We start from the raw sequence: 17,829 nt of genomic DNA, 5'->3' as shown, positions 1-17,829 counted from the left end.
GTGTGTGTGGGGGGGGGGAGGGGGTCATGAGTTCGTATCCATACCTCCAATTCAGTACAACATCACGTAGTTCTTTGTCCTTTCCCCTGCTCCATATTTGTATCCTCCTACTTCCACAGTGAGAACCCTGGTTCCCAACATCAATATAATTACTTATCTATTCTACCCCACAATATACCCCGGTTTCAGATTACTACACCAAAACTAGTCCTGAGTCTGTGTTATTAACACTATTGCAGTTAGTTTTCTCTGTCCTTCAGGATGATAATCTGTCAACCATTCATTCCCTTAAATAATTATTTAACTCATAATAGCAAATTCCTTTCATCTTCAGTCCAAAATTAAAAGTAACTTCAGGGGCGCCTGGGTGGCTCAGTCAGTCTGATTTCAGCTTAGGTCATAACCTCACGGTTCGTGGGCTCGAGCCCTGCATCCAGCTCTCTGCTGTCAGCACAGAACTTACTTTGGATCCTCTGTCCCCCACTACCCGCCCCCTCAGCTCTGCCTGCACTCTCTCTCTCTGTGTCTCTCTTAAAATAAATAAACTTAAAAATAAATAAATAAAAGTAAGTCTGATGTCAGCTGGTACAACCTTGCCAGCTATTAGATTTAGAGGTCTAAATCTAATTCCATGACCTAGGTGGAAAGCCAACAGTGGGGCTTCTGCCAACTCCTGGTGGTTTGTTTCCTCAGGTCTGATCCTGGACACACTGCACCCTGACAAGAGACTCCTAGCCCCTCAAGATCTTCCCAAATAATCTACTCCTGCAGAGATTTCATGAACCAGGCAGACTTTACTGACAACTTTCCAGGAACAGGCAGAGGGGACAAAAGTACACCATGTCAACAAATTTCACAACCCAGGAGGCATGAGCAGTCTCAGGAGGGCCCCAGCCACTGGCCTCTCAGCTCATCCCGGATGCTTGCTCTCCTTTCCACTGTTTCTCCCTCTTCTTCCTTCTCTCTCCCCTCTCTTGGCACGATCAAAAAGGACAATTCTTCCCCCTGCATCAAGCAGACAAACGTCTTCCTCCTCTGAAGCCTTGCTCAAGACATTCTTATGACAAAGACAGCCTTCTTCCTACGGTGAATAAAATGTCCTCTGCCTCATCACACATATAAGGATCGGGATCTTTTTAAAGGTTGGTCAGTTATAAATGTCAAACAAATTGCTGCAAAACTCTCTCAAGAGGAGTCTATCCATCGACTCGGCTAATGCCTCTCAGAACCAAGTCACCAGACAGCTCACGCTGCCCAGGATCTTTCTACCTCAAGAACCTCCAGCTTCCAGAACTACCTCCTCATGTCTCCACAAACCTATTACTCTCACAGGCAAAGAGACCTGTCTAGGTCTCTTCCAGAACACAATCCCTCCCAGAACACCAGCAAAAAGCCCTGGGAGAGAAACAGTGCTCTGTAGGCATGAACCATGGTCTGTGGACTGAGCTCGGCAGAGGGGAGAGTGGCCCTTCTGGTAGTGCCACAGTTCCTGGGGGAGAGCATCAGGTAAGAGACTCTCCTCTCAGCTTCTAATTTCTCATTGCTTCCATGCAGATGGCCTTGCTAAGCAACCTGCATGGACTAGAGCCAGTGAAGGCCTGGATACCCCACTCATGGCCCTTCCAGAGTTTTTAGGGCTTAGAAGATGATCTTCTGTGGGCAAAAATTTTCCAAAAGGCCAGCATGTAGTGTTGGAAAACAGTCCCCAACTGGGATGTAGCAGGGAGGGAGGTGTGGGTCTTTCTGGGAAGCCTTTCAGAATCTTTGATGAGGGGAGGAGGACAGGTGAATTTTGAAAACTATTCCAAAATTACTGTTGTACTGGTTATTTTCCAGTCAGTAAATAGGTAGCTTTGACAAGTGAGTTGCTGACAGGGGAAACAGGTCAAAAATGGTTTAGTGATGTACGGGAATATTGGGGCCTTTCAAAATGCAAGAAAGATGTGGCACCAGGAGGAGAGTGGGAAATGAAATGGTCTGGGAACGAGAAGAGGGTGGATTGGAGAGGAAGGAGGGTGTGGGTCCCCTGGCACAGCTGGCATGCTGCCCTGTAGCTGCCCATCTATCCCCAAAGCCCCCGCCTCCTCATGGTAATCTGGGGAGCACGAAGTACCTCCTGACCTTCTGTCGTCCTCCACCATTTCTCAACGTGTCTCAAACCCATCATTAGCACTCCTACCCTTTGAGTTAAGCACTGGCCTCTGCAGCCTTCTCCGTCAAGCAGGTGGCATTTTCTTTGGGATTCATGTTACAATTATATCTGGTTTTGTGCTATTCTGGAGCTTTCTAGAAAGTCACATCACCTAGGCTAGGTAAGTAGTTTCTCTAGCTTGGTGATTTCCCAAATTTTTGTGTAGTCCTATTGATTACTCCTCAGGAGAATCCAGACAGAGCCCAGAGTATAGCAGCCCTGTGCTTTCGAGGCGGTAGACCCAGAGGGGCAGGTAAAGTCAGCCAGTAAAATACTGGAGCCCTTTGTTCTCCCTGACATGTTGTTGGAAAGCACACAACAGGGTAATTCTCACATTTAGTGATACTGGACCGCATCCCCCACTGGAGATGGTTCTAAGCCCAGGTGCCCAGAAGGCCTTGTGCTTCTTTTCATCATGGCTTTTACCTCCCAGAGGGATAAAGATTGCAGAAGCAATCCAATGCTCAACACAGAGAAGACGTGCAGAGAAGTGCACAACTCAAGGCTCAAGACCTTCCTCGGGATAGGTGGGGTCCCGGTGTGGGAGCTCAAGCCTTCTGCCAGCTGAGTAATCTTGGGATTATTACCTGAACGGGATACAAACTGGCTAAGAATAAGGGTTCCGGAGACAAGCTTACCTGGGTTCATACACTGGCTCCACCACTGGCCAGCACCATGTGCATGAGATTTAACTTCTGTCTGTTTCCTCATCTGTAAAATGGAACTTAGAATAACATCTACCTCGTAGGGATGCTTTGAGTTAATCTGATGAGCTAACGCATGTAAACTGCTTAACACACTGCCCTGCTCACAGTTAAGGGCTTAACAAATATTTGCTTTTTTATATGTGCATGCATTGCTACACACATACAAAGGCTATTAAGACATATGATGGCTAAAATAGACTTGGCGATAAATTTAAATGTGATGATACCACATGTTGGTGAGGATGTGGAACCACTGGGACATTGCAGATGGGATGTTAAATGTAGAGCCACTCTCAACAATGGTTTGGCAGCTTCCTATGAAGAGAAACATACACTTACCACACTTACCATATGAACTAGCGCTCCATTCCTAGTTACTTATTCAAGAGAAATGAAAACATACGTCCACACAAAGAATGCTCATAGTATATTATCTACAATAGCTCCAAGCTGGAAACAGCCCAGGTGTTCATCAACAAGTGGATGGATACACACATTCTGGAACATCCTCTCAATGGAATACTACTCAGCAATAAGAAGTCATGAACCACTGATACACACACGGCAACGTGGATGAATCTCAAAAACATTACGCTTCGGAAAAGAAGCCAGACACACAAGGCTACGTGCTGTAGTATTCCATTTATATGGCATTTTAAACAAGAAAACAATACAGACAGAAAACAGACGAGTGGTTGCCAGAGGCTGGCAGGAACGAGGGAGATCAACTTTACAAACAGGCATGAGCGAATATTTTAGGGTGATTGGGAGCGTCCTACAGCTTCATGGTGGTGGTAGATACATGACTGAACCTGTTTGTTGAAACGCAGAATGGTACACATGCAAAAGGTAAACTATACCTTAACAAACCTGACACTACCTACGACAGGAGGGAGCCTGGGTAGGGAGAGTACATAAAGGATACTTTCTCATTTAAACACGCCTGTGCCATGTGAACTTTTCTAATGAGCATGTCATTTATGTGCTGGGTAATAACTTTATTAGAGTTGGAAATAATAACGATGCGATATATCTACCTTGAAGGGATGTTGTAAAATGCAAACGGAATGAGACAATGTGTATAAAGCATACACACAAGTGACCCATGGATCTTCTAAAGGGGCCAGGGGCCTCTACTGAGAGTGACATCCAGGACTTACCTCAGTGACAAAGAGTGTGCGAGGATCAATGATATCCAAGAAGTGCCTGAAGCGGCCATAGAAGGATGTCTGGGGAAGGAGGTGGGAGAGGAGAGCAGGTCAGCCGCTGGAGATCATCCTCTAAACCCCATGGACCCACACCCCACAGCCTACACTTATTATTGGGGTCCCACAGTCCCCAGGACTCCCCATGTGATGAGTGCCAATGAGACCTTGCTTCTCAGTGACCTGAGGACCTCCCAGGTCTGAAGTCTTTCTAAAGTCAACCCATAAGGACCATTAAGACACTCAATGACTGTCTCAGCTGCTCTTCAAAAATGCCTCGCATTTTCCTCTCACTTCCCCGAATTCCCTGAGATCCACTCCCAGCTTCCCACTGCTCCCAAGCACCCATGAGCACACAGGCTAAAGGTGAGACCTGGGCCGAGCCCTCTCCTGGCCTTCCCTGTCCACCACAGCCTCCCTGCCTTGCTTTGGACGTCTCCAGTGAAGGAGGGTCCCTCTCCAAGGTCCAGCTCAGGCTCTGTCCCCGAGGAAATCTCTCCACGGGCAAAGCTCAGGCATGAGGCTCAGGACAGGGCCTGCCTGCCCTGGCCTCACCCCAGAGCAGGGGCCCCAGAAAAGCAGGGCTTTGTGCAAAGCAGGCCACAGGCATTAGCGCACAATGAAAGGAAACCAGGCAACAGGCACCACTGCTCCTGGGCCCTCTGCCTTAGGGAAAAAGCCAAGCTCAATGGGAGGTGAGAAGATGCCAAGCTGGAGGACAAAGGGGAAGCCTTGGTGCCTCACTACACTCCAGGCTCTACCCCAAATCTGCACTGGAGCCTCACCGCTCCCCCAGCACCGTCCTCTGCATGGTGAAGGAAGCAGATACCTCCACACTCCCTCCCTCCCTCCCCTTGCTCATTAGGACACCAGATCCTATAGCCACCTCCTGCTCCTTACCCTTCCTAATAAAGTCCTGCAATAGTCCCCTGAAAGTCCCCTGCGCACACCAGGCCCCATGCTGCCTCCATCTCTCTGCTCGCTGTGATGCCCCCTGCATGGAGGACCCTCTCCACCTCCTACATCCACCCCCACTGAGGCGCTGCCGTTCACAGAGCAGATCAAGCTTCAGCACTGTTCCTAACTAAAACGGTTGCTTCTCGGACCTCTTATAACTCAAATGGTCTCAACCATTTTCCCCACTTGTACATAATGCTCACACTGTTGTCCTGGCAAAATTTCCCCTCTAAGTATCTAGTCTCAGGAAACAGAGACGTTCAGAGGTGCGGTAAGATGTGAATGCTGAGGGTGCTCACCGCTGCAGTATTTGCAGTATTTGCAAAGATGAGCAAATAACAGTCCTATCGCATGATTGAACACTCTACAGCCATTTGAAATGTTCTTGGACATTTATGACATGAAAATAGGCTTCTGATTTTGTGGAATGCATACAAACAGGATAATTCCAACTCAAAAAAATAAGGAGATACGGGGCATCTCAATGGCTCAATTGGATAAGCATCTGACTGTTGATTTCTGCTCAGGTCATGATCTCACGGTTCGTGCAATTGAGCCCTCCGGCGGGCTCTGCGTTGACAGCATGGAGCTTGTTTGGGATTCTCCCGCTCTCTCTCTCTCTCTCTCCCTCGCTCTCTGCCCCTCTCCCGCTCACGTGCTTTTTCTAAGTAAATAAATAAACTTTAAAAAGAAAAAAGCCAAGGAGATAAATAGAGCTAGATGGACAGTAAGTGGATAACAAAGAGACAGAATGACATCCAGACCCTGATCTACTAAAACAAACCAGGGTTCCTTACAGAAGTGGCTGATTCCAGGGCCGGGGAAGGGAAGGCACAAGATGAACCTGGTACATCTTGTTGTGTCAGAAAGTAATGAAGTGCCAGCCCACAAAAATGATGGGGATGTGTTAAAGGGACCAATGAGGGGCAGATGGACATTGTGTGCCTCTAGATGTGACACCCTGAGAAGTTCACAGTGTCACTCAAATAGTATTCTGGAGGGATTGAATCTAATCATAAGGAGACATCAGACAAACCCAAACTGAGCAGCATGCCATAAAATAACCAGGCTTGTTCATCAAATATGTCCATGTCATAAAGACAAAGAAAGACTGAGGACCTGGTCCACGTGAAAGGACACTGAAGAGACAAGACACCTAAATGTAGTATGTGATTCTGGACTGAATCACAGAAAAATGTCCGCAAGGACGTTACTGAGAGAACTGACAAAATTGGCACAGGGATCATAGGTTAATAAAGGTATTATATCCATCTTAAATTTCTAAATGTAATAACTACACTTGAGGCTATTGCTAGACACTGGATGTTTGTGTCCCTCCCCTAATTCCTATCTTAACCTAACACCTAATGTGATGGAATTTTGAGGTGGGGCCTTTTGACACGAATGACACTAGTGCTCTTATAGAAGAGACCTCAGAGGGCCCCCTCGCCCCTTCTGCCATGCAAGAACACAGACGATGGCTGTCTATGAACCAGGGCTCAAGCTGTCACCAGACGACGAATCTGCCAGTGCCTTGAGCTTAGACTTCTTGCCTCCAGAACTGTGAGAAATTAATTTCTGTTGTTTACAAGCCACCCAGTCTATGGTATTTATGTTACAGCAGACTGAATGAACTAAGACAGAAATGTAAGAGAATGCCCTCATTCTTATGTTACACTAAGTAGTAGGGAGACAAATGAATATAAGCTACTCTCAAACGGCTGAGAAACAATAGCATGTGTAAGTAGAGAAGGTGGCAATACAATCTGGAAATGTAGATACTTTTATTTTCTTTACAGACTGAAAATGTCCTTGGTGATATCATGTATATTTGCTATGTTTCCAGACTTTATGATCATCCACAGATAAAAAGAATAAAAAAGGAAGTGTGGCAAAATGTTGAAAACTGGTGGATCTAGGCAAAGAGTATAGGAAAGTTCTTTATTCTTTTTTTTTTAATGTTTTTAATGTTTATTTATTTTTGCGAGAGAGACAGAGCATGTGCGGCAGAGGGGCAGAGAGAGGGACACACACAGAATCGAAAGCAGCCTCCAGGCTCTGAGCTATCAGCACAGACCCCGATGCAGGGCTTGAACCCACGAACCATGAGATCATGACCTGAGCCGAAGTCAGAAGCTCAACCAACTGAGCCACCAAGGCGCCCCTGAAAGTTCTTTATTCTTATTGCGACTTTTCTGTAATACAAACTACTTCAAAATAAAAAGTAGAGAATTATTTTAAGTTATATGAAAATACATTAAAACGTTAAGAGAGATTGTCTCTGAGTAATAGGAATATGGATGGTTTTAATTTCTTTTTAAAATGAAAAAAAATCAGCATTATATATAATACATAAAAGTAATATTCTATTTTTAAAATATATATTTAATTCAGTCGGTTAAGCGTCTGACTCTCGGTTTCGGCTCAGGCCGTGATCTCACGGTTTCATGAGTTCGAGCCCTGTACTGGGCACATGCTGGCAGTGCAGAGCCTGCTTGAGATTCTCTCTCCCTCTCTCTCTGCCTCTCCCCCATTCATGCTGTCTCTGTCTCTCTCAAAATAAATAAATAACCTTAAAAAATAATAAAATAAAAAATATATTTAATTTAAAATACTATCTAATATATTACTTGATTATAAGCTCCTGAAGGAGGTGGGCTGTTGGCTGTTCTTTCCATCTCCTCATCCTCCTTGGCTCCTGGTCTCGTGATTCATACCTAGAAGGGGCTCCAGCAACACACCTGTCACAAGAATGAATGAGTGGGCAGGTGAGCAGTCTATGGCCTGGAGGTTGCCTGGAGAGAATGGAGCCCAGGCAGGGCTCTGAAGGGAGAGGACTTGAAAGGGACAAACGTATGGCAGATGGTGGCTCAAGGAAGGAAGAGGAGCAGCAGGGGCAGAGGTGAGAGCCTGGAAGATGGGCCTGAGTAAAGCAACCTCTTGAAGATGGTGGGTGAAGACGTCTAGCTTCTGACTGCCCTGTGGTCTGGCACTGTCTTCACCCTGTCCTAGCCCTGCTGGTCCCCTGTGTCACTCTCCACCCAGCCACTAAGAGAAAGTCCCAGGAAAAACATTTTGCTCCACAGATATCTACACCCTCTTCTGAGTTGGGCTCAGGGAACGCTTCTTGGATAAACATTCAAGAAGCCGAGTCCATCAAGAAACACAAGTAAACAAATAAATACAAAATACTGTGACCAGAGCTTAAATGAAGCATTATAAGTACAGTGGGGACACAGATGATTTATCCCTCATGAGTCAAGGAGGTTTCCCAGAGGCTCTGGAATGGGTGGACAGCCGAGTTTACCAAGCAGAGAAGGGTATCAGCAAGGGTTCTGACGCATGAAGGCCAGAGTCAGAAACTGCACCACCGTCAGCCAAAGGAGGGACTGAAGTGTGATAAAAGACATTTCAGAAAAAAGAGGGCAAGGCCAAGAACAGATAGGGTTTGACCGGAATGTTCTGATATATTTTTTTTAAATAATCACTGTAGGGGCACCTGGGTGGCTCAGGCAGTTGAGCATCTAACTCTTGATTTCAGCTCAGGTCTGATCTCATGATTGTGAGATCAAGCCCCAAACTGGGCTGGCAATATAGAGACTGCGTGGGATTCTCTCTCTTGCTATCTCTCTGCTCCCCCCTTCCCCTATGTGCGCTCTCTTGTTCTCTCTCTCTCTCAAAATAAATAAAATTAAATTTGAAAAAATAATCACTTTAGTTACCTGGGGAACTAGCTATATTATTGTATTTATCCAACCTATATACATTAAATACCTACTATGTGCAAATAACCAAGCTGAGAAGTGCAAGGCAAACAGAGATATAGATCCATCCCAAGACCTAAGCAAACGTATCATCTAGTAGAAATTTTTAAAAATTAAAAGAAAAGCAACTACCAGACTTGTGGTTTTATTCATTCATTCACCAAATAGCTACTCAGGACTTACTATGTGCCCAGCACTGCGCTGGGTCCTGGGGTAGAACAAGGGGCTGGCTGACTGACTGGGGGAATGAAGAAGAACAGAATATGGATAATGCCTTGATTTCTAGTTAGATACTAATGCTTATTAACCAGGACAAGGAAAACAAGAAGCATACTGACTTAGTGGAGGGGAAGATAAAAGTTCTGTATTGGTCATGTGAGTTTGAAATACTTAAAAGGCCTTCCAGATGTAATTTCAATAAACACTGGAAAGATAGGCCTGAGATTCAGGAAAGGAGTTCTGAGTTATAAATCGCAAGCACAGATGACAGTGTACTAATCCAATCAGCCTAAGACCCCCAGGGACAAACACATAGTCTGACAAAGTCACATCTACTGACTCACTGCAACGAGGGAGAGGCCACACAGTGGAGGAACCATGGGGCATGTCACCAAACAAAGGGGAAAATAGGGTTAGTACAGAATTCTGGAGAAAGGTAGAGTAAAATTTAAATGATGTGGTGCTTTAATAGGTTCAAAGCAAAGCACAGCTATGAGGTAAAGGGTCCATCTAGGTCTATACTGAGAAATGGGCACTGGATCTTGTTTCCTTAGCAACTATAAAATCAAGATAAATATGGAATGTTATGTCCAGAAACTATGGCACTTGGGTTAGTTCTCTAAGTCAAAGTGACTTCGACCCACCTATCAAGAGGTGGATGTTTCATTCCTACTGACATTATTTTAAAGAGCAAAGTTTCTGGCAATCTATGATCTTGGAGAATGCGATTTCTCAGCGAGTATGGAAGAGTAGTGTTCAAAGAAGTAAGTCATTGGGAAACTTTATAGCCTTGTGAGAAACACTGATTCTTTGTAGAGAGGGGGCTTATATGTCTGTCCTCCCCAGACTGAAAAATGGCAACAAAGGGTTTTACTTTCTCTGTCTGAGTTAATTTTTATTTTCTCAAAAGTTTTAAATGTATGGGCTTCCTCTCCCCTCCAAAATTCAGCCCCCATCTTTACCCAATCAATCGTGGATGTTTTTCCTTTCCTTGTTCTTTACCGGAAGAATGAGTCAGCCCAGTGATTCCTTCTCTTTCCCTTCCCAAGAGAGGTGAGTCATCTCATTCTCAGCAGGACCTGCAGCACAGACAGTCTCACCTCTACACCCTCTGGGGAGAGGCGGTTAGGGAGCAGCAGCTGAGGGCCAAGGCCTGAAAGAAACTGACTGTCCTTCTATACCCAGACCTCTAAGTCAGGGCTCTTCCAGATCAGGAATAAAATACACACTGAACCTATAGCCCAAAGGCAAAAAGGCTGGGCCAGCTCAGTAGTCCTCAGCCAGGCTGCACGACCTGGGTATCCCCAAACAAGGTCTTCCACTCAGGGATTCAAATTCTATTGGCTGGGGTGGGCTCCAGGCATTGGTGTCCATTTAAAACCCTGCCCAGGTGGTTCAAATGTGCAGCAGGGATTGAGAGCCACTGGACTAGAAGGTGTTGACCTTGTCCACAGCACAAACCAGCTCCAGGACCAGCCTCGGAAACAGTCACTCTCCAGTTTACACTATAGGATGTAAACAATTAAAACATAACTACCTGCAAGGCATTTTCATCCTGGAACTTGAGTTCAGGCAAACTCCATAAGAAATCTCCCTACTGCCTTCCAACTCTCAGCCCACACACAGCTTTCTTCCTAGAAGTGAAGAGTGCACTTTCCTGTCCAGCCAGCTCCTCCTCCCCCGAGGGAGTCTCGTGCAACCCATCTGCTCTGCTGCCTCAGTGGATTTCTGGATTTCCCATGCACAAACACAGCACACTCACACCCCCAGTCAGCTAGGTAAATGACTCAGGCAAAGGAAGAGTAAAAGGAACTTTAAAAACAAAACACAACTTATTTCTGGATCTGGATAGACTGAAACGCAAATGGGAAGAAGCACATATGTTAGCTCCCTGTCCTAGGACCTGACTTGCCAAAATGGTGTCTGGGCCCGAAGAAAAGAAAAAACAACTTCAGAAGAGGAAATGAGCAGAAAAGGAGGAGGAAAGAGAGCACAGTCAGGTCATAGAGCTTCCCCAGGAGCCGTCCTATTATCTTTCTCCCCTTCACCAAGCAATATGGCGCAGTGGTTCAAGCACGGACTTCAAGTTTATAGGAACAACAGGGGACAGAAGAACATGTTAAATAATACCACAGATCAGCCATCAGCCATATTCAGAATGAGGGACTCTACAAGGCAAACAATCTAGTTTCTTCAACAAATGGGAAAAAAAAAGAAAAAAAAAAAGAGAAGGAGAACCAATAGATTAGAAGAGGCTTATCAGTCAAATATAATGTAATATAATGTATGGAACATATATGTATGTTCCTGATTCAGACAAATCAATTATTTAAAACATGATGTGATAATCACAGAAATGTGAATAGTGCAATATTGTGTCCCCTCAAAAGTCATATGTTGAAGCTTAACCTCCAGTGTGAGGTTAAGTGATGGTATTAGGTGGTGGGGCCTTTGAGAGATACTGAGGTAGTGAGGGCAGAACCCTCATGAACAAGATTAGTACCCTTATAAAAGAGACCCCACGAAGATCTCTCTACCCTTAAGTCATGCAGTGCTGCAACTACAAAGTGCTGCTATCTATGAACCAGAAAACTGGCTTTCATCAGTTTGCCAGCACCTTGATCTTGAACTTCCAGCTTCCAGAACAGTGAAAAGTACATTTATATTGTTTGTATGCTACTCAATCTATGGTATTTTGTTATAACAGCCCAAACAGACTAAGACAAATAGCAACTAGTTTGAAGATGTTAAGAAACAATAATTTTAGGTGTGTTAATGGTATTGTGGTTATGTTAAAAAATAAAAAAAAACCCTCTGATACCATGTGAGAAAGAAAGCACTTCACATCTGTGATATTCTTCCCCCAAAATGCATAACTTCAGTCTAGCCATGAGAGACAGCAAATTGAGAGATAGTCTACAAAATACCTGACCAGTACTCCTCAAAGCTGCCAAGGTCATCAAAAACAAGGAAAGTCTGAGAAGCTGTCATAGACCAGAGGAGGCTAAGGAGACATGAAAACTAAATGTAATGTGGGATCATGGATTGGATCCTGGAACAGAAAAAGGAATATTAGTGTAAAAAATAGTGAGATCCAATAAAGTTTGGGAGTATAGTTAATAGTAATGTTCCAACACTCAGTTTTGACAATTGTACCATGGTCAGTTGTCAACTGTACCATGAGATGATAACATTAGGGGAAACTAGGTGAGAGTTATACAGGAATTCTGTGCTTTTTGACTTCCATAAATCTACAAATATTCTGAAGAAACTGGTGCAGCCACTCTGGAAAACGGTATGGAGGTTCCTCAAAAAATTAAAAGTAGAACTACCCTACAACCCAGGAATTGCACTACTAGGGATTTATCCAAAGGATACAGGTGTGTTGTTTCGAAGGGGCACATGCACCCCAATGTTTATAGCAGCACTATCAACCAACAATAGCCAAAGTATGGAAAGAGCCCAAAGGTCCATTGACAGATGAATGGATAAAGAAGATGTGGTACATACATACAATGGAGTATTACTCAGCAATCAAGAATGAAATCTTGCCATTTGCAATTACGTGGATGGAACTAGAGGGTACTATGCTAAGCAAAATTAGTTGGAGAAAGACAAATATCATATGACCTCATTCATATGAGGACTTTAAGATGCAAAACAGATGGACATAAGGGAAGGGAAGCAAAAATAATATAAAAACAGGGAGGGGGACAAAACATAAGAGACTCTTAAATATAGAGAACAGAGGGCTGCTGGAGGGGTTGGGGTAAGGGCTAAATGGGTAAAGGGCATTAAAGAATCTACTCCTGAAATCATTGTTGCACTATATGCTAACTAACTTGGATATAAATTTAAAAAATAATTATTAAATAAAAATAAATAAATAAAACTGGGATTATGAAATACCCAAAGCTTTATTTAATGGGAAAAAAATTATTCTGAAGTAAAAAAAAAAATTATTTAGAAAAAGTCCTGGGATGGCTGGGTGGCTCAGTCAGTTAAGCATTTGACTCTTGATTTCATGGTAATGAGATCAAACCCCACATCAGGCTCTTCACTGCTCTTTCTCTCTCTCAAAAGTAAATAAATAAACATTTTTTTAAGTCCTTATTTTTTACAGCTATCTACTAGCTGGTACAATGAAATGATGGGTTGTCTGGGCATTGCTTTAAAATAATTCATTGGGGGAACCTGGGTGGCTCAGTCAGTTGAGCGTCCGACTTTAGCTCAGGTCACGATCTCACAGTTTGTGGGTTCGAGCCCTGAATCAGACTATGTGCTGACCGCTTGCTCAGAGCCTGGAGCCTGCTTCAGATTCTGTGTCTCCTTCTCTCTCTGCCCCTCCCCCGCTCATGCTTTGTCTCACTCTGTTTCTCAAAAATAAATAAATGTAAAAAAAAAAATTTTTTTTTTAAATTCATTGTTTGGGATGGGGGCATATACATGAAATGAGGCTAGCCTCACAGTGGCAATTGTTGAAGCTCAGTGATGGGTGGGCTCTTCTTTGATGACTGTCTCCACTTTTGAAAGTCTAAAAACCTTAATAAAAAGGTTGACAATAAGAGGTACCTGGGTGGCTCAGTTGCTTCAGCGTCTGACTTCGGTTCAGGTCATGATCTCACAGTTAGTGGGTTTGAGCCTCACATCGGGCTCTGTGCTGACAGCTCAGAGCCCAGAACCTGCTTCAGATCCTCTGTCTCCCTCTCTCTCTCTGCCCCTCCCTTACTCTCTCTTTCTTTCAAAAATAAATAAACACTAAAAAAAATGTTAACAATAAACCAACAAACAAGGACTCTGGAGCCAGGCTGCCTGGGAAGTGAGTTAATCTGTGTGTGTGGCAGCTTCCTCACCTATCTGTCTCACGGAGTTGTTGTGAAAATTAAATAAGCCAATATGCCAAAAGCCTGGAACGATGCTTGGCTGTTATCATCATCTTATGGGAAGAAAGATGGTCACAGACCAAAGCCCAGCAGGGCAAGCCATCTCTCTTCACCCTCTGACACTGGTCAGTGTCCTTTATTCCCCAGCCCTCCTGCACAGAGAACTTTGAAGGATGGAAAGAAGGGTCCTGAGGCGACTCTAGGGAGTAAGAAGAGAACTCCCTGCACCCAGTCTTGAAGAAAGCGATGAGACTAGTTGGGGACTGAGGGTGGTGTCCGTGGCGTGGGCTCTGGGAATTGGGCCCCGGATTATGAACCACTCAGAGTTCAAGTGGCTGAAAGCAGCCAGTGTGATAGGAGAGAGGGGGAAGGAGGGAGTCTGATTTCAGGAAGAAGAAGTCAGCATGGGTGGGCCATGTGGGCTTTTGGGGCCTCTTCAAAAGGGAGGTCTTTATTTCAGAAGGAGGGGAAGCCACTGGAGAGTGTTTAAGTGTGTGGTGGGGGGAGGGGAGGGAGTCACCTGATCAACCTGCGTTGTTGAGGCTGCCAAGTGAAAGAAGGATGGGATTGGAAGGGGGCCAGAGTGCAAGCAGGGAGACCTGTTAGGCTTCCACAGTGGCTCAGGAGATAGATAATGGCAGCTTGATCCAGGATTCCAGCAGGGAATCCGGTGAATTTGAGAGCTGTTTCAAGAGACGAGAACACTGGGCCTCTGGTTGTGTTTAGAGGGTGAGGGAAAGGGAAGTATGCAGGGGACTCGCAGGTCTCTTGGGAGTCAACTGGGTGGCAGGTTGGGCTGCTTACACAGCAGGGAGTGGTGTGGAAGGAGCAGGAGGGGGCATGGGCAACGGTGGGAAGTTCCTTAACATGGACAATCACTTGTACTATGCTTTATGCAAGTCACTACGCTGGAGGAGGGCTGCTGCCAAAGCAAATACAACAAACACTTTTATTGCCCTCAAGAGCGGTGCCAAAAACAGATACCAGCAATGACTGGAGTAATTTCAAATGTGCATATATGGTTCCAGCGGTGATCACAGCAAAGGGCTCAGTCATTAAAGCCACTGGGAAGTTCTCAATAACTGTGTGTTGTGTGACTGAATGTCCCAGAACAGGTCCCCGAAAAAGACAACCCACAAGTCTTTATTCAGCACATCACCATGTGTCTAGCCCCACCTCGGGGTAAGACAGAGACAAAGGAGGGCAAGACCAGCCCCTTCTCTCAAAAGATGTACACAAGGGGTGAGAAGAACAAGTATTAGAGCAACACAGACAGACTGTCACTAAAGGCTAACCTAAGAGGATCCCACTTGGGGTGGCCAAAAAGGGGGGTCAGGAAAGAGTCAGTGACCTGGTCCCACCAGGGGTAATATATGGAAGAAGAGAGGAAGTGTTTCCAGAGTAGGAGGCCTAGCTGATCCTTAAAGGATGAGTGGTACGTGTGTGGAGGGCTGGGAAAGGGGGCCAGCCAAAAGAAGGGTCATTCAAGTTCTGGGAGAGGCACCCCTGACAGTCTCCTCCTAGACAGCACCCTACGCTGGCAGGAAGATGCCAGTCTTGCTCTGACACCTACATGCTGAGATGGCTTAATTTTTTTTTTAAGGAATGAAAGTCCTGTTTTAAAACAGTGAGGGCATTGTTTTCAGAAGGCTCGGGCTTAATTCCTTAAGTATCAGTGAAGCTCGGTGCACCACTTTGCAGGAACCAGTCCCTCTCCCACACAACCACTACCACCAAAAAACAAAACAAAACAAAACAAAAAACCCACAAAACACACACAAAAAATCCACCACCTCACCGACCTTGTACAATTTCCTTTCTTCCTGCAAACTTCTTTCTGTCCGCCTCCGCTGCCCCCCACCCAAGGCAAACCCAGTTCACTTCAGCCGAGCCTCTTTGCCCTTTTCCTAATAAAGTCCACTTCCTCCGCGCTGGCTGGAGGCAGTGGAGGAACGAGGGTACGAGGCGGCCCGCAGCGTGGGAACGGCCCCTCCAAGCCTTCAGCACTGGTCGCACGTCCAGGCTATGGGTTCGATCCCCATCTCCGTGGCCGAGGACGAGTTAGTCACGCCCTGTCGGGAGTCCCCGGGTAAAAAGGCCACTGTCACCATGCTCCGAAGAGCCCGACCGGGTCCAAAGAGCCGAGCCCTCGGCGGCGCCAGGGCCCGGGTCCCAGAGACCTTCCTCGGAGGTCGCTCCGGGGGAGGAGCTGAAGCGGGCTCCCAGGGACGCGGACTCTTCCAACAGCCCGCGGCCCCGGGGGATGACACAGCGTTTCCTCCGCACCCGGCTCTCCCCGCACGTCCTCCTTCCATCCCCGGCAGGGCACCAGCCGGCCGACTCGCATCAGCGAATCCCCCATTGGAGGGGAAAGGGGTCGCCAGGTCGCGGGGACCCCTCGGCCCGTGGCCCTAAACCATCGAGCACAGCGGACCTGGCTTGGGGTCAAGGGCTGGCAGCATGACCGCAGGGTCAGACACTGCCCAGGGGCTCCGCCAGCATCTCGGAAAGAACGTCATCCCCACCCAGGGAAAGTTAGAAGGCATCTCCGCCACGCCAACTTGTCATCCAGAGCCGGGCTCGAACTTTCCGCCGCGAGTGGCTGGCTGCACAGCTCAAAGCGACCCTGCAGAAGCCGCTCGGACCCGGGGCGCCCGGATTCCTGGCCGCGACTGTCAGTGGCCAATCACAGAGCGCCTCGGGCGGGAAAGGCTGGAGGGAGCGGGCAACCGAGGAGTGACGGCACCGGCGGCCAATAGGGAGCCAAAGTGGGAGTCCTCGCCCACTCTGCTCGCCAATGGGAAAGGGATGGCTGTGGTCGAGGTCCCCGAGGCAGTAGCTGCAGGCTCCCCAGTGGCCGCGGGTCGGAGGACCCCAGGACTAAAGGGGATTTTGGAGAGGAGTGTGCCGCCCTCCCTGTGCCACCCGCCGACCTTCAGACCATAGCTCCGTCCTCACCTGCTGGAAGCGAGGTTTGCCCAGCTGGAAAGGAGGTGCATCGGTCGAGGTGTTAGCGGCACTAGCCGCCGCCGCCGATGCTGTAGTCGCTGTATCCGCCATGACCACTGACGCCTGCAATCTCCGGCCCTTTTAAAATGTCCCTCCTCGGCCCCCGCCACAGCTGCTTCTCCCGATTGGCCATAAGCAACCGCAGCGAGCCGGGGGCGCAAGGGATTGTGGGGAGTGTAGTTTTTCTAGTCACGGCGCTTGCCAACCCTAGACTGCGGAGAGTTGAACTGACTCAAACCCGATCTCCGTTCCTGCTGCCAGTTCTGAAGGGCTAGGCAATATGGGAAAAGCGTGCGTGTACGACTCTAAGGTCCCGATAGGGGGCCACAGGGCTCCCCCTCGCTGGTTACCTGCCCCTAGAAGTTTCACTTGCTGCGGAGGGCGTCGCTCCCGGAGCTCTAGTCCGAAAGAGCCCTACTCGCGGGTCCGACCCGGGACCAGATGCGCAAAGGCTCCGGGTTAACCTCGAAAGGCTTCCTGCAAAGACTTGCACTGCGGAGTCTTCATGCAGTTTCTTCTGCCGCCACCCTGCCCCTCCCCTTGTGCTCTCCAGCCATCCTGACACTGAGTACAGGAACATGCTGGGGTGCTTCCCACCTCTGACCCTTGAACATTCTGTACCCAGAAAACTCTTAACTTTTTTGTCTTTGCCTGACTCTGGCTCTCCTGACCTCAGCCTAAACATCGTATTTCCCGATCCATCACCCTACTTCCACAAAATCCGCTATATGCTCCTATTGGTATCCAGCACTTCTCCCTTGCAGCCCTCGCACTTTTAATTATTTACGGCTTTGCCTATGTGGTTCCCACTGTTAGTTAGGTCCACGAGACAGGAAGTATGACCTTTTGATTCACTGCTGAGTCCTCAGTGCCAGGCTTGGGAGGACTACCAAC

General features: G+C 46.9%; 1 protein-coding gene across 6 annotated transcripts in view; it reads right to left on the bottom strand.

Annotated features, from left to right (window-relative positions):
* The window catches only part of SFXN5 (sideroflexin 5), a 117,328-nt gene extending 100,311 nt beyond the window's left edge, over window positions 1–17,017 (bottom strand). For 2 of the 6 annotated variants that reach the window (XM_040458533.1, XM_040458538.1), the window contains exons 1-2: window positions 16,885–16,986; window positions 4,059–4,127 (exon numbers count right to left, since the gene is read on the bottom strand). In XM_040458533.1, the coding sequence (XP_040314467.1) occupies window positions 4,059–4,127; window positions 16,885–16,986 (171 nt within the window). Of the gene's footprint in view, window positions 1–4,058; window positions 4,128–7,690; window positions 7,802–15,728; window positions 16,135–16,884 lie in introns of those variants that run through there. The other 4 variants (XM_040458535.1, XM_040458536.1, XM_040458539.1 and 1 more) reach the window with 4 other exon arrangements.
* Between the last annotated feature and the right edge of the window lie 812 nt (window positions 17,018–17,829).

Source organism: Herpailurus yagouaroundi, unplaced genomic scaffold (genome assembly GCF_014898765.1).
Source record: "Herpailurus yagouaroundi ecotype Mexico unplaced genomic scaffold, PumYag 221, whole genome shotgun sequence".
Lineage (NCBI taxonomy): Eukaryota > Metazoa > Chordata > Mammalia > Carnivora > Felidae > Herpailurus > Herpailurus yagouaroundi.
Note: the sequence above shows the minus strand (reverse complement) of the source record. Positions and strands in the feature narration are given on the sequence as shown.